Consider the following 14,675-nt stretch of genomic DNA (forward strand, 5'->3'; position numbering starts at 1 on the left):
AGTCCCTGGAAGACACCTTTTTAAATTTATTTATTTATTTATTTCGCTGTGCCTAGTCTTCGTTGCAGTACTTGGGATCCTTTGTTGTGGCATGTGGGATCTAGTTCCCTGACCAGGGATTGAACCCAGGCCCCTTGCATTGAGAGCGCAACGTCGTAAGCAGTGGACCACCAGGGAAGTCCCTGGAAGACACCTTTTTTAGTGATTGTATTTAACTTTTGAGAATTTCTATCGGAGCGTAGTTGATTTACAATATTTTGTTGGTTCCTGCAGTGCAACAAAATGCATTAGTTACACATATACACATATCCACTCTGTTTTTTAGATTCGTCCCCCTTATAAGTCACTGATGTTTAGTCATTAAGTCCTGTCCGACTCTTTGAGACCCCATGGTTCCCCTGTCCATGGGATTTCCCAGGCAAGAATACTGGAGTGGGCTGCCATTTCTTTCTCCAGGGGATCTTCCTGACCCAGGATCTTCCTGACCCATCAAACCCACGTCTCCCATATTGCAGGTGGATTCTTTACCACCAACCCACCAGGGAAGTCCATATAGGTCATCACAGAGCACCAAGTAGGAAGACGCTTTTGATTAAATGCAGCCTCTGTTCTTTCTGCATTTGAGTCTCTCTTAAGTCTGCCCATGTCTCTCCACCCTGGCCCCTGGCTTTGTTCCTTCAGGCCATCACCATCTCCTCCTCGCTACCCCATCCCAGGTCACTCTCCACTCTAGTACCTTGGCAATCTTTCTAAAACAAGGATTAGAAAGTCTGACTATCTCCCTCTCCTGCTCTAAATCTTCTCCATGGCTCCCTAGTGCCCTTGTGATAAAGTCTGGTGGAAGAAAAAAGTGAAAGTGTCAGTCTGACTCTGAAAACCCATTGGAGTCTGCCAGGTTCCTCCGTCCATGGGATTCTCCAGGCAAAGAATACTGGAGTGGGTAGCCATTACCTTTCCCAGGAGACTTTCCCAACCCAGAGATCGAAACTCGGTCTCCTGCATTGCAGGCAGATTCTTTACCATCTGAGACACAAAGTCTGGTTAGATCCCACCAACTTCTCTAGTCTCCTTTCTCTCTAGTTTTCAAATTACAAATGGATGAATCTCTGGGTATTCCCTGATGGTCCAGTGGTTAGGACGTCCTGCTTTCACGACCAAGGGCACAGGTTCAGTTGCTGGTTGGGAAACTAAGATCTCACAAGGAGGCATAGCCTCCTCCAACCACCAGAAAAAAGGATGAATCTCAAAGAAAAAAAATCTCTATACTCCAGTCAAATTAATGCCACCCGGTTTCCTGAATATATCTCCTCTAGGTTCTGTTCACACTGTTCCTAATGCCTGGAAGCCTCTTCACTTGCCTGACTCCAGCCCAGCCTGTAAGTCTCAGCTTAGATGTCCCTTCCTTTGAGAAGCCCTCCAGCTGGATCAGATGTTGCCTCCAGGACTCCCTCAGTGCCTAGGATCCCCCATCACTGCTCTGATAACTGGGGCATCATCTGTTATCCAGACAATGAGCTGAATAAATAAATAAATAATAAATTTATTATCCAGACAATAAAACAACCTCCCAAATTCCCCCTTGCCTAGTCTTTCATAGCCAGCCCCATCCCCCAGCCTCAGGCAAATACAGATCTGTTCTCCCACGCTAGAGATCTGTTTTCTGAGAAAGTTATGTAATTGAAATCATACGATATGTAGCCTTTTGAGTCTGGCCTCTTTCACTGCAACATAAAACGTTTTGGGGCGTAAAGCTTTGTTGCCTGTATCAATAGTTTGTTCCTTTCTGTTGCTGAGGAATGTTCCATTGTATGAACAGACCGGAGTTTATTTTATGTTCACCCACTGAAGGACAATTGAGTGTTTCCAGCAATTGGTGATGATGAACAAAGCTGCTGTAAATAATCACATACGGGTTTTTTTTTTTAACATGAACATAAAATTTCATTTCTAAATACTCAGCAGTGGGATTGCCGGGTTGTATGGTGGTTGCGTGTTTAGTGTTTTAAGAACCACCAAACTGTTTTCCAGAGTGGCTGTACCATTTTGCATTCCCACTGTTCCCAACCAGAGTTCCTGGCCTCCTTCATCAATAGAAATTGACCAGAGGCCAGACAAGAAATTCAGGCAAGGCTTTTACTGGGGTCCCTGCTGCAGCAGGAGTGGGGGGAGTATAAAAAACAGGTTCTCTGGCTTGCGCCTGGAGTGTGGGGGGAGCTGGTTCTTACATCGGGTGAGGGTGGGAGTGGGTCCAGGGTTCAAGATGGAAGGGTGGCTTAAGTGATCACCCACCTCCTGTGTGGGGTTTTGGTCTTTTTGTATTCTGTTCATAATTTGTCCCAACTGTGCATGCCCACAGTTATTTTTAGTCCCATAGAGTGCTTTGTACTTTGCTGCTGGAGGAGACGTTTGTCCAGTTGCAAGCACTGTGGCAACGGGTCTCAGATACCAGCCTGTCTCACCACCAGCAGCATCTGAGAAGCCCAGTTTTTCTGCATCCTTGACTGTACCTGGTGTTGTCGGTACTTTTAGTTTGAATGTTAATCACTCAGTCTTGTCCCACTCTCTGCGACCCCATGGACTGTAGCCCGCCAGGCTCCTCTGTCCATGGGATTCTCCAGGCAAGAATACTGGAGTGGGTAGCCCTTCCCTTCTCCAGGGTATCTTCCCGACCCAGGGATCAAACCTGGGTCTCCTGCACGGTGGGCAGATTCTTTACCATCTGAGCCACCATCCTAATAAACACGAAACAAGTCTTTTATGGCTGCCATCATGAGCCAAGGTGAAGAATTTGAATCCAAACATCTGAGCATATACTCGGTGCAAGGTGCAGCCTACTTTTCTTGGCAGAACTGTTTTAAAGAGAAAGGAAGTTGCTGGCCGGAGAAATCTTTCTCTACCTAGAAGCCGAAGTTTTGTTGAAGTCATTGCCAACTGCCCCCAAAATTAATTGTTAAAAACTGTCTTTCCTAACTTGTATCCAAACCCCACCAGTTGTTTTTTTTTTAATTCTTTGAAGGGGATACCTAGAAAATCAAGTAAAGATGGGTATATATATTTTTTTCTCTAATATTTTACTCAAAGTGGGCTTCCCAGGTGGCTCAATGGGTAAAGAATACACCTGCAATGCAGGAGATGCATATTCAGTCTCTGGGTGGGGAAGATCCCCTGGAGAAGGAAATGTCCACCCACTCCGGTATTCTTGCCTGGGAAATCCCATGGAGAGCGGAGCTTGGCAGGCTACAGTCCATGGAGTAGCAGAGAGTGGGACTGGACTGAAAGGGCTGAGCATGAAGCACAATGTTTTACTCAAAGGACGACCTCCTGTTCACCCTGGCATGCACTGCTTTTCTCATTCCAATCCACTCCATATGCTTCAGGGATGTTGCTTTCATGGTTTCTTTAGTTGAAATTCACAGCTCATTCTTTTTCACCACTGCATAGTATTCCACTGCACAGACACAGTGAAGCCAGCCCCACACAAATAGTCATGTCCAATCTTGGCTGTTTAGTTGACACTGCTATGAATATCCTCATCATTTTCCATGGAAAGACTAGATTTGTAGAGACAGGCCTTCTGAGTCCAAAGGTTCAAGGGTTTGTAATTTGGAAACCTCCAGCTGATTTGTCCTAATGGCATTTACCTAATGACACCTCTGCCTATGAGAGACAGGAGAGCCAGATCCTCCTGAAACAAATCAGAGGGTGTATCTGACCTGCTCTGCACCCCTCCAGGGCTCCCCACGGCCTGCAGGGCTATGCCCAGGCCCCCACTGGGAGGTCCTGCAGGACCTGCTTCCACAAATCCATCAGCTTTGAGTCTCACCTTTCCCTCCCTGACCCGCTACTTGGGAGACTTCCATTTCTCTCCATCTTTGCTTTGTTGTTGTCATTCTACTTTATTTTTTTTAAAAAATTCTAGGGAGTTCCCTGGTGGAGCACCCAGTGGTTAGGACTCTCTGCTTTCACTGCCATGGGCCCAGGTTAGGTCCCTGGTCAGGGAACTAAGATGCAAGTCATGTAGTGTGGTAATAAATTTTTTTTTTTAATTTCATTTATTTATTTATATTCTACTTCTCTCTCTTTTTTTCTTTATTACTTCTCTCCATCTTTTCATTGCTCGTCCCTCTGCCTAGAACTCCCTCCCTGATTCAGCCTGAACTTCAGGTCTCAGCACCGACATTACAGCTTCCCATGCCTGGCATACAGCAGGTGCTCAATAAATGCTGCTGGAGTGAATGAATGAATGAATAAGTAAATGAGGTGGAAAGGGAAGGGGGGCAAGCTTATCGGGCACCTAAGGGCGTCTGTAGGCCACAGGGAGAAGCATGGCTCCTTCTTGGGGCAATGGGGAGCCACAGCAGGCTTTAGGCTGGGATAGGCAATTTGAAAATTTTCTCTTATTTGTAGGGGCCATCTTTTTGTGCATTGGGACCTTATCAGTGAAAGTATGTACGTGCCTAAAAGAGAACCCCTCATAGGATTTCCCTGGTGGTCAAGTGGTTAAGAATCCACCTTCCCATGCAGAGGAAGTGGGTTTGATCCCCGGTCAGGGAACTAAGATCCAACATGCCACAGAGTAACTAAGTCCCTGCATTGCAACTATTGAGCCCGAGTGTCACAACCAGAGAGAAGCCAGAACAACAAATATCCTGCATACTGCACCTAAGACCCCACACAGCCAAAAAACAGAACAAGGCAAAAACAAACAAACAAACAAAAATTAGAAAAACTATTTTAAAAAAAGAGAGAGAGAGAGAAACCCTCAGGAAACTTCCCTGGTGGTTCAGTGGCTAAGATTCTGCACTCTTAATCCAGGGGGCACAGGATCATGTTCCAACTAAGACCCAGCTCAGACAAATAAATAAATAAATATTAAAAAACAAAGAAGAAGTCCCCTCAGAAGGTAAAGGAAACCCATTACAAATCCATTACATAGGATACAGTTATCAAAATATTTAAAAAATATTTGTCTATTTATTTGGCTGCGCCAGGTCTTATTGGCAGCATATGAGATCTTTGATCTTTGCAGCAGCATGCAAGATCACTAGTTGCGGCATGCAAACCCTTATTTGCAACATGTGGGATCTAGTTCCCTGACCAGAGATCGAACTGGGGTCCCATGCACTGGGACCGTGGAGTCTTAGCCACTGGATCACCAAGGAAGTCCCTTAAAATATGTTTAATTGTGATGGAATTTGTGCATCTTTGCTCATGTGTTAAATAGCAAGAGAGACCCAGGGCAGCTCTAATGACTGCTATCGTTAGAAGCAGGGGCAGGCCTGAGTGATGCATTTTTCCCCTCCAAATTCATGGACCCCCTGAAGTCTTTTGCAGACATCTTGGATGTCTGGGAGCCCTGGAGGAAAATTCCCAGACATTGGAATGTGACAAGAGCACCAGAAATGAGCAAACTGGACAGAAGTGTCACTGGGAGGGATAAGAAGGGGTTACCAGGAACAGGGGATACATGTCCAGACAGACAAGCGTCCAGCGGCTTGACCATCTGTTCAAAGAAAAACAGGAAGCCTGTGGCCTGCCCCTCTGGCCTCTCTGAGCCCAGCCTTTGTCTTTGTGACTTACACTCCCAAAGGCAGTCCTGGACACCCCGAGCCAGCTCCCTGCTTCCTTCCCCCACTCCGGAAGTGGCAGGAAAAACAATCCAATGAGGCAGCATCTCCCAGGTTCTGTGCTCTCCTGACACCATCTCCTGGGCTCTGAACGTGGGCCCCCAGGATCAGCTCTGAGAGTAACATCCCCATTGCACAGGTAAGGAGGCTGAGGGCCAGACAGCCCCCCCATCCCCCACCTCTGCCAATCCAGGTCACTCAGCCTGGCTGTGGCCAAGCCGGGGCCGGAATCCAGGTCTCTTCGGACTTGAAGTATTGCCTGTGATCATTCCTACTTTAAACTCACCACTGCCCGCTGTATAGCACAAGGAACACTGCTCAATGTCATGTGGCAGCCTGGGTGGGACAGGGGTTTGGGGAAGCATGGATACATGTATACGAACGGCTGAGTCTCTTCATTGTTCACCTGAAACTATCACCACATTGTTAATCGGCTATACCTCAATACAAAATTAAAAGTTTTATTTTAAAAATAAATTCACCACTGACTCCGAGACACCTTTTCATTCATTCATTCATCAAATGATTCACCAAATTGCCAAAATGCATCTGAAGAATCAAGCTTCCCGGGTGACTCAGTGGTAAAGAATCTGCATGCCAATGCAGGAGAAAGCAGGAGATGCGGGTCTGACTCCTGGGTTGGGAAGAACCCCTGGAGGAAGAAAAGGCAACCCACTCCAGTATTCTTGCCTGAAAAACTCCCACGGGCAGAGGAACCTGGCGGGCTACAGTCCATCAGGTCGAAAAGAGTGTCGGACACAATTGAGCAACTGAGCGCATACATTTGAAGAACCTCTGGAGCAGTTTCCCGAATACGACAGACCTGCCCAAAAGCATGTGATTTGAGGCTGGTGGCTGTTTCTCTTTGCACCTCGGGTTGCCTGCCCCTATATGCTGGTGACCTGGGGTGATGACACCACCTCCTGGGGTAACCCCAGGGCCTATACACAGCAGGTAGTCAGGAGATGCTTGCTGAATGGAAGTTCCTTGTACCCCTCTTTCCCAACCTGCCCTTATCAGCTTACCCCCCGCCCCCAACACACACACCCCTCCCCCTTGTGGCGAAAAGGTTCTCTGCCAGTGGGCAGAAGAGCTGGGGGCAGGAGCAAGCGTCCTGGTCACACCATTCCTGCTGTGGGCACCAGAGGGCAGTGGGCGCCCACATTCAGCCTCCCCCTATATGCCCCCAACGCCCCTCAATTTGGGAAGTAGAGGAATTGACCAAATTGATCTCAGCTTCCCAGGTGGTCCAGTGGTTAAAAATCTGCCTGCCAATGCAGGGGATGTGGGTTCAATCCCTGGTCCAGGAAGATTCCTCATGCCACAAGGCAACCAAGCCCCAGTAACACAACTACTGAGCTCTAGAGCCTGGGAACTGCGACAAGAGAAGTCTCCGCAGCAAGAAGGCAGCGCACCACACCTAGAGGAGGCACGTGCATAGCAATAATCACCCAGCACAGCCAGGAATAAATAGCTAAGTAAAATTTTAAAATGAAAAAAGGAATTGAACCCCCTGCCATCAGGCTGGTTTCTCCCACCACACTGAAAGAGTAGGCACCAGGCGGCAAGGAGGCATCAGAGTCCTCTGGCCACTGGATCCAGTGCCACTCCGTCTCATTCATTCTGTTATAGAGCGCCTACGGTATGTCCAGCCATGAGCTAAGCACTCAGGACACCGCAGTGAATAAGGTAGAGAAAAGTCCTTGCCTTGAGGAAACTGACATTTAAGTAGGAGAAACAGACACCGTGGAATCAGGCAGTTACAACCAAGAGTGATCAGGGCTGTGAGGGGGAAACCAAGCGGCCAACTTGCGCAGGGGAGGGAAGTGGTCAAGGAGACCTAAAGAATGGTTTGAAGTTCTTTCAGGTAAAGATTAGGGAAAACAGTGTTCCAGGCAGAGGGTACAGAGTGTGCAACCGTCTGGAGGCAGCTGGTTTTGACCCTCACAAAGATAGAAGCAAATGTATTACAAAACAACGCTACAATGATTCAAATAGTGAGGTCCTGGAACAGGCACTGAGCAACAGATCAGGAGAACAGAATAAAGAGAGAGAAACATTTATGGAGTGCTGACTGTGTACCAGGTGCTGGGGAACTCAGACATGAATTTTGTTGTTGTCTGGGGGCTAAGTCGTGTCTGACTCTTTGCAACCCCATGGACTATGGCACACCAGGCTCCTCAGTCCTTCATTATCTCCCAGAGTTTGCTCAAACTCACGTCCATCAACTCGGTGATGCCATCCAACCATCTCGTCCTCTGTTGTCCTCTTCTCCTGCTCTCAACCCTTCCCAGCATCAGGGTCTTTTCCAGTGAGTCAGCTCTTCACATCAGGTGGCCAAAGGATTGGAGCTTCAATTTAAGCATCAGTCCTTCCAATGAATATTTAAGGTTGACTTCCTTTAGGATTGACTGTTTTGATCTCCTTGCAGTCCAAGGGATTCTCAAGAGTCTTCTCCAGCACCACAATTCGAAAGCATCAGTTCTTTGGTGCTCAACGTTATTTACGGTTCAACTCTCACATCTATACATGGCTACTGGGAAAACCACAGTTTTGACTCTACTGACCTTTGTCGGAAAAGTGATGTCTCTGTTTTAGGCATGGATCACGCAGGACAGGGCTTCCCTGATAGCTCGGTTGGTAAAGAATCTGCCTGTAATGCAGGAGACACCGGTTCAATTCCTGGGTTGGGAAGATCTGCTGGAGAAGGGAAAGGCTACCCACTCCAGTATTCTGGCCTGGAGAATTCCATGAACTGTACAGTTCATGGGTCACAAAGAGTCGGACACAACTGAGCGACTTTCACTTCGTTTCACTTCACCTCAACGCAGGACGGTGAAACACACCGTGATCAGGGCCATCACGGGGGATGCACAGGCAACCGTGGGAGGCAGGGATGTCCTCACTGAGACTCCAGGGGTGAAGAAGGGATCAAACAGACAAGGTGTGGGTGGAACAGCATCCCGGGCGGAGGGAACAGCATTGGGAAGCAGCGTGAAGAGAGCTGGTCTTCAGTTTCACTCCATCTCTCACATAAACATTCAACTTGCCTGCAAGTCAGCCTGCCCAGAGCCCACCCACTTCCGGGCCCTCTCCACAGTGCCTCCCCGACTCAGCCCAGGCATCTCCCACCTGGGCCAGTGCAGCTCCTCCTCCCAGGTCTGCAAGCTGGCCCCACCAGACCCCACCATCTGTTGCCCCACATCAGGCAGAGGAAGCCGAAGTCCCCACCAAGCTTGGCCTCAGTCTTTTTTTTTTTTTTAATGTTTATTTTAGTTTTGGCCATGCTGAGTCTCTGTTCCTGCACGTGGGCTTTCTCTGGTGGCGGTGAAGGTGGGGGGGGGGGGCTACTCGTCAGTTGCGGTGGCTTCACTTGTCGCGGAACACGGGCTCTAGGGCACACAGGCTTCAGCAGTCATGCTACACGGGCTCCTCAGCGTGGGCTCATTAGGTGTAGCGCGTGGGTTTGGTTGCTCCGCGGCATGTGAGATCTTCCCGAACCAGGGATCGAACCTGTGTCCCTTGCATTGTAAAGAGGATTCTTAACCACTGGCGCACCAGCGAAGCCTGGCCCCCTGTTTGAGCAGCTGCCGGGGTCCAGTCCAGCCTGGTGGTACCTTGAAGAGGACCCGCCTTGCCAATCAGATCTGGTTGGCATGGGGGTGGGCAGGTTGCTGGGGCAAGACCTTTATTGGAGGGACCTGAGGCTTCCCTGATGATTCAGTGGGTAAAGAATCCACTTGCGATGTAAGAAGAGACACAGGAGATGCAGGTTCAATCCTTAGGTCAGGAAGATCCCCTAGACATGGTAATGGCAACCCACTCCATTATTCTTGCCTCAAAAATCCCATGGACAGAGGAGCCTGGTGGGTTACAGTTGAAAAGGCTGCAAAGGGTTGGACATGCCTGAGCAACGAAATACACAAGTCCAAGCTGGTGGACAAGTCAACTTCCACTAGACACTGCGCCTCAGTACACGCTCACCGTAACACAATAAGCTAAATGACACACCCCAGCAGCCACGACAGTTCTAAGACCGACCATCAAGGTCAAAAAGTGGGTGGTGGCCCAATTCCTGGAAATTCCCACCTCCTCCCCCAAGTAGCTAGAATGCTCCTCCTGCTCATTAGCCTATGAAATTATCCACCCCTCTAAAAACTGACAACACCATCCCCTGGTCCCGGTCTTGCCTTCTGAGATGGCTCCTACTGTGTGTTTCTCTCTAAATAAACCCACTTCTTACCTATCACTTTGTCTCTCACTGAATTCTTTCTGTAAGGAGGCAGTGAGAACCTGAAGTTCATTAAGTCCTGAGACCAGGTGTGTGATCTCAGTTAAAAGATCGGGGCTTCCAGTCCCAATCTGAGTTATCTGGTTTCGCTAAGGCAGGGTTCATAGTCCCACCCGGCTCCTGTGTGGAATCAACTCCTACAAGGGCCTGGAGCTTAGTACTGACCACAGCCCTCACAGAGCAGACAAGGAAACAGAGGCTGAGAGATTTATCATGGATCACACAGCGTGACCTCGTTTAGGACCTGACAGTATTTATCTTTTCAAAAAAACATTTATTTATTTGTCTGCGCTGGGTCTCAGTTGCAGCACACAGGATCTTCATTCTTTGTTGCAGCTCTTTAGTCGTAGAAAGGTGAAAGTGAAAGTTGCTCAGTTGTGTCCGACTCTTTGTGACCCCATGGACTATACACAGTCTATGGAGTTCTTCAGGCCAGAATACTGGAGTGGGTAGCCTTATCCCTCCTCCAGGGGATCTTCCCAACCCAGGAATCGAACCCAGGTCTCCCGCATTGCAGGCATATTCTTTACCAGCTGAGCCACAAGGGAAACTCAAGAATACTGGAGTGGGTAGTCGTAGAATGCAGGATCTTTAGTTGCCTCATGTGAACTCTCAGTTGCAGCATGTGGGACCAGTTCCCTGACCAGGGATTGAATCCAGACCCCCCTGCATTGGGAATGTGGAGTCTTAGCCACTGGACTGCCGGGGAAGTCCCCCAACTGGTATTTAGAGAAAACCACTTTGGAGTCAGGCTCCCTGGGCCACAGATCTGGAAGAACAGATCTGAAACAGATTCACTGGGTGAAATGGGGCAAGTCACTCTGCCCCTCTGGGTCTCAGTTTCCTCACCTGTACAAGGGGTATGTGACAGCACCCACTTGTACGGAGGGAAACAGCACGTACAAAAGCCCTGAAAGAGAGCTGCGCCCTAAAGCTTAGAGCCTTGTGGGGAAGGTAGGCAGCCGGAGTGGCATGATTATGGGAGACAGTGGGAGGAGGGAAGGGCAGGCTGGTATCGAGATCAGATCCAGAGCCTTTGTGGGCCACAGTGAGGACTTTGGCTTTTACTCTGAATGAAGTGGGAGCCATGAAGGAGATTCTAAGCAGAGGAGGTGCCGGACCTGATTCCAGTGTTCCCAGGCTCCTTCTGACCATGGAGGGGTGAGGGCAGGAGCCGGAGACCAGGTAGTATGAGGGCTGGGCTGGAAAGAGGCAGAGAAGAGTGGAGAAACCTGCCAGTCTTTGCTCACCTTCATGCTTCCAGCCCAGCAGCTCCCAGCAGCCTGAAGGCAAGGCGGGGACTTTAGCTGGCCAGACTGCAGGTTGCGTTGAGGGTGGGGTGAGGCAGGGAGTGGTGGGCGGGGTTACAGCTGGCCTCTCCCAATCCAAAGTGGCTGGACAACTGGGGCAGGTGTGTGGGCTGCTGACACACATGTGCACACATCACAAGCCAGCCTGTGCCCTCAGGAGCCTGGGGCTACATGGCAGGGCTAGAGGGTTCCCCCACCATCCAGGCCCCCCTCCTGTAGGCTCAGGATCCGACACCGATCCACTGGGTAACTGGGGCAAATCACTGTTTCTCTTGTTCAATCACTAAGTTGTGTCCAACTCTTTGCGACCCCATGGACTGAACCACGAGAGGCTCCTCTTTCCTCCACTATCTCCTGGAGTTGGCTCAAATTCATGTCCATTGAATCGATGATACTATGTAACCATTTCATCCTCCGCCTGTTTCTTCAGGCCCCATCTGTAAAAGGGAAGGGGTATTGCCAGCACCCGTTCGCAGGAATGGGCTTCCCTGGTAACTCAGTCAGTAAAGAATCCACCTGCAATGCAGGAGACCCTGGTACAATCCCTGGGTTGGGCAGATCCACTGGAGAAGGGATAGGCTACCCACTCCAGTATTCTAGGGCTTCCCTTGTGGCTCAGCTGGTAAAGAATCCACCTGCAATGTGGGAGACCTGGGTTTGATCCCTGGGTTGGGAAGATCCCCTGGAGAAGGAAAAGGCTACCCACTCCAGTATTCTGGCCTGGAGAATTCCATGGACTGTATAGTCCATGGGGTCACAAAGAGTCGAACACAACTGAGTGACTTTCACTTTCACACACAGGACTGGAAACAGTACGTGCAAAGGCCCCCAAGGTATAACTCATCCCTAGTATGATTCAATCCCCAATTCCACCTAGGACATGTTCTGACCAGGGCTAGAAGGGCCTTCAGAAGGAGGTACCTGTCCATGCAAAGGCGGAGAGGTGAGCAAGAAGCTGGATATGCAGATGGCAAATGAGGGCTGGAGAATTCCTCTAAGACTGTGGCAGTGGGACCGAGACAGGAACCATTGAGGGGAGATCTGAGACCACATATTGGCCAAGACGTCCCCACATCCTCCTTCCACCGGAGGCGGCCCCATGGTGCAGCCTCCCCGACTGGCTCTTGCAGATCCCACCACCAAGCCCTGCGTCACGTCCCTTAGTGCCTCGGAACCTGGCTGGACCCCTCTGCCTCTCTCACCACAGACTGTGCTGTGCTAAGCCACCTCAGTCGTGTCCGACTCTTTGGGACGCTATGGACTGCAGCCAGCCAGGCTCCTCTGTCCATGGAATCTCCCAGGCAAGAATACTGGAGTGGGTTGCCATTTTCTACTCCAGGGGCTGTTCCCCGACCCAGGGATCCCACCCGCAGTCTCTTGCTTCTCCTGCACTAGCAGGTGGATTCTTTACCACCTGCCACCTGGGAAGCCCGTGACTCAGTTTTGTTCAGTCGCTCAATCGTGTCCAACTCTTTGTGACCCCATGGACTGCAGCATGCCCGCCCCCCTGCCCCTTACCATCGCCCAGAGTTTGCCCAAGTTCATGTTCATTGCGTCGTTTATGCCGTCCAGCCATGTCATCCTCTGACACCCTCTTCTTCTTCTGTCCTGGATTTTTCCCAGGGACTTTTCCAATGAGTCCTCTGTTCCCATCAGATGACCAAAATACTGGAGCTTCAGCTTCAGCATTAGTCCTTCCAGTGAATATTCAGGGTTGATCTCTCTTAAGATTGACTGGTTTGATCTCCTTGCTGTCCAAGAGACTTTCAGGAGTCTTCTCCAGCACCATAGGTCGAAGGCATCAATTCTTTGGCCTTCTAACTTCTTTACGGTGTCTCAGCTTACTCATCTGTAAAATGGAAGAAACGATGTCTCCCCCAAGCCCACCCCCGTTCACCCCCTACCCCACACATGAGAACTACAGGGCTTTGCTTAATAAACGCTGGAGATGATACTTACGGTGACTACAGTGATTGCTAGCCAGAGGGCAGAAAGAGCATCCCCAGGGGAGGGAGTCAGAGACCACCCCCCCGACCCAACCTCAGTCTCTTGTCTTTGCCTCCCCTGCCCACCTCAGAGCCTCAGTTTCCCTGGCTCAGCCCCGAGGGCAGGAAGGCGGCCCGGGGGACCCGCGCCCCTCCGGCCGGCAGGGGCAGCACAGAGCGGCCCGGGACACCCGGAAGGGCCCCGCCCCCGGCCCGGCCCCGCCTAGCCCGGGCTGCCCAGAACCGGGAGGCGCTGAGGCGGCGGCGTTCACGGCGGGGACTGTGCGCGCGGCGGCAGCGGCGAGGCCGGCGGCTGGACGCGCGGGGCGCCATGGCGGCCGCCGAGCGCCGCGCCTTCGCGCACAAGATCAACAGGTAGAGCGGCCGTCGGGCCCCCTCCCGGGCCGCCCCCACGTGTCCGAGCCCCGCCCCGGGGCGGCCCAGCCCTCCCCTGCCTGGGCGCCCCTCATTCAAGCCCCTTGGGTCTTTGCCAGGTCCGCCCGCTTCCTCCAGCCCGGGGAGCGCAGGCGTGGGGAGGTAGGGAGGGCGGCGGGGGTCGGGACTGGGGGTCGTGTCGGGGCTGCGGGCGCGATGGTGGCGGAGGTCCTCCCTCGGAACCGGTGGGACGCGTGGGGGTGTGTCCGGGGGCCTTCCTGGAGGAGGTGGCTCCCTCTCCTCACCAGCTCGTGGCCGATTCCCGGCCCTCGAATCCCGGGCCGTGGGAGTTGGGGGGCTCTTTCCGTCCCATCTGTGCCTGGTGTGGGGCGGGAATGCATCAGGCGCCGGAATTTGGGGCCGGGGATGGCGTTCCTGGCGACCCTTGAACCCCCTCGGGAAGTTTCCCGTGCTCTTCTCCCCGCCAGGGTCCCGTGCCCAGCTGTCTGGGGCGGGGTGGGGGTGGGGTGGGGAAGGGGACAGCTGTGGATGTCCCCCCGCCCCCAGCCCTGCCTCAGGCTCTCCTAGCACCGCCTGGACGCGCTGGAGATGGACGGGTGATTGAATGGAAGGAGTGGGGGCTGGGACAGAACCAGCTGGTGGGCAGACGGGGGAGGGGACGGGCGCCAGGCGCTGGGGAATCCGTTTCCGTGGCCACTGGAGACTGTAAGAGACTCGGCCCGGGGAGAGGGATGTCGGACTCTCTGGGGCTGAAGCGCCTCCCCCCACCACTCTGGTCTGTACCTCCAATAGTGCATTCAAAATCTGCTGGCGGCAGGGGAGCGGTTATCTTGTATTAGGGGGTGGGCCGGGACACCCTGTGTGTCCAGCACTGCCCTGATGAAGACCCCGGAAAAGAACCCACCCTTGGGGGCAGATACAATGGGGCAGACAGAGGAGAAGCCGGATAAAGTAGATTACATGTTAGTGGTAAGCAGTTTGGGGACATACCAGGCAGCGATGGGAGGTGATGAGTGTGAGGACTATTGTAGACCTGGGAATCAGGATCAGGAAGGCCTGGAGAAGA

At 51.6% G+C, this 14,675-nt stretch overlaps 1 protein-coding gene across 11 annotated transcripts in view; it reads left to right on the plus strand.

Annotated features, from left to right (window-relative positions):
* The first annotated feature begins 13,431 nt into the window (after window positions 1–13,431).
* Window positions 13,432–14,675, plus strand: part of DOCK6 (dedicator of cytokinesis 6) — a 47,579-nt gene continuing 46,335 nt past the window's right edge. For 9 of the 11 annotated variants that reach the window (XR_006269097.1, XM_043466567.1, XM_043466573.1 and 6 more), the window contains exon 1: window positions 13,433–13,588. Coding sequence is in view for 10 of the 11 variants with exons in the window: in XM_043466567.1 (XP_043322502.1) it covers window positions 13,545–13,588 (44 nt within the window). In the remaining variant the exon portion in view is untranslated. Of the gene's footprint in view, window positions 13,589–14,675 lie in introns of all 11 variants that reach the window. The other 2 variants (XM_043466574.1, XM_043466575.1) reach the window with 1 other exon arrangement.

The sequence above is a fragment of the Cervus canadensis genome, chromosome 4, assembly GCF_019320065.1.
Source record: "Cervus canadensis isolate Bull #8, Minnesota chromosome 4, ASM1932006v1, whole genome shotgun sequence".
Classification (NCBI taxonomy): Eukaryota; Metazoa; Chordata; class Mammalia; order Artiodactyla; family Cervidae; genus Cervus; species Cervus canadensis.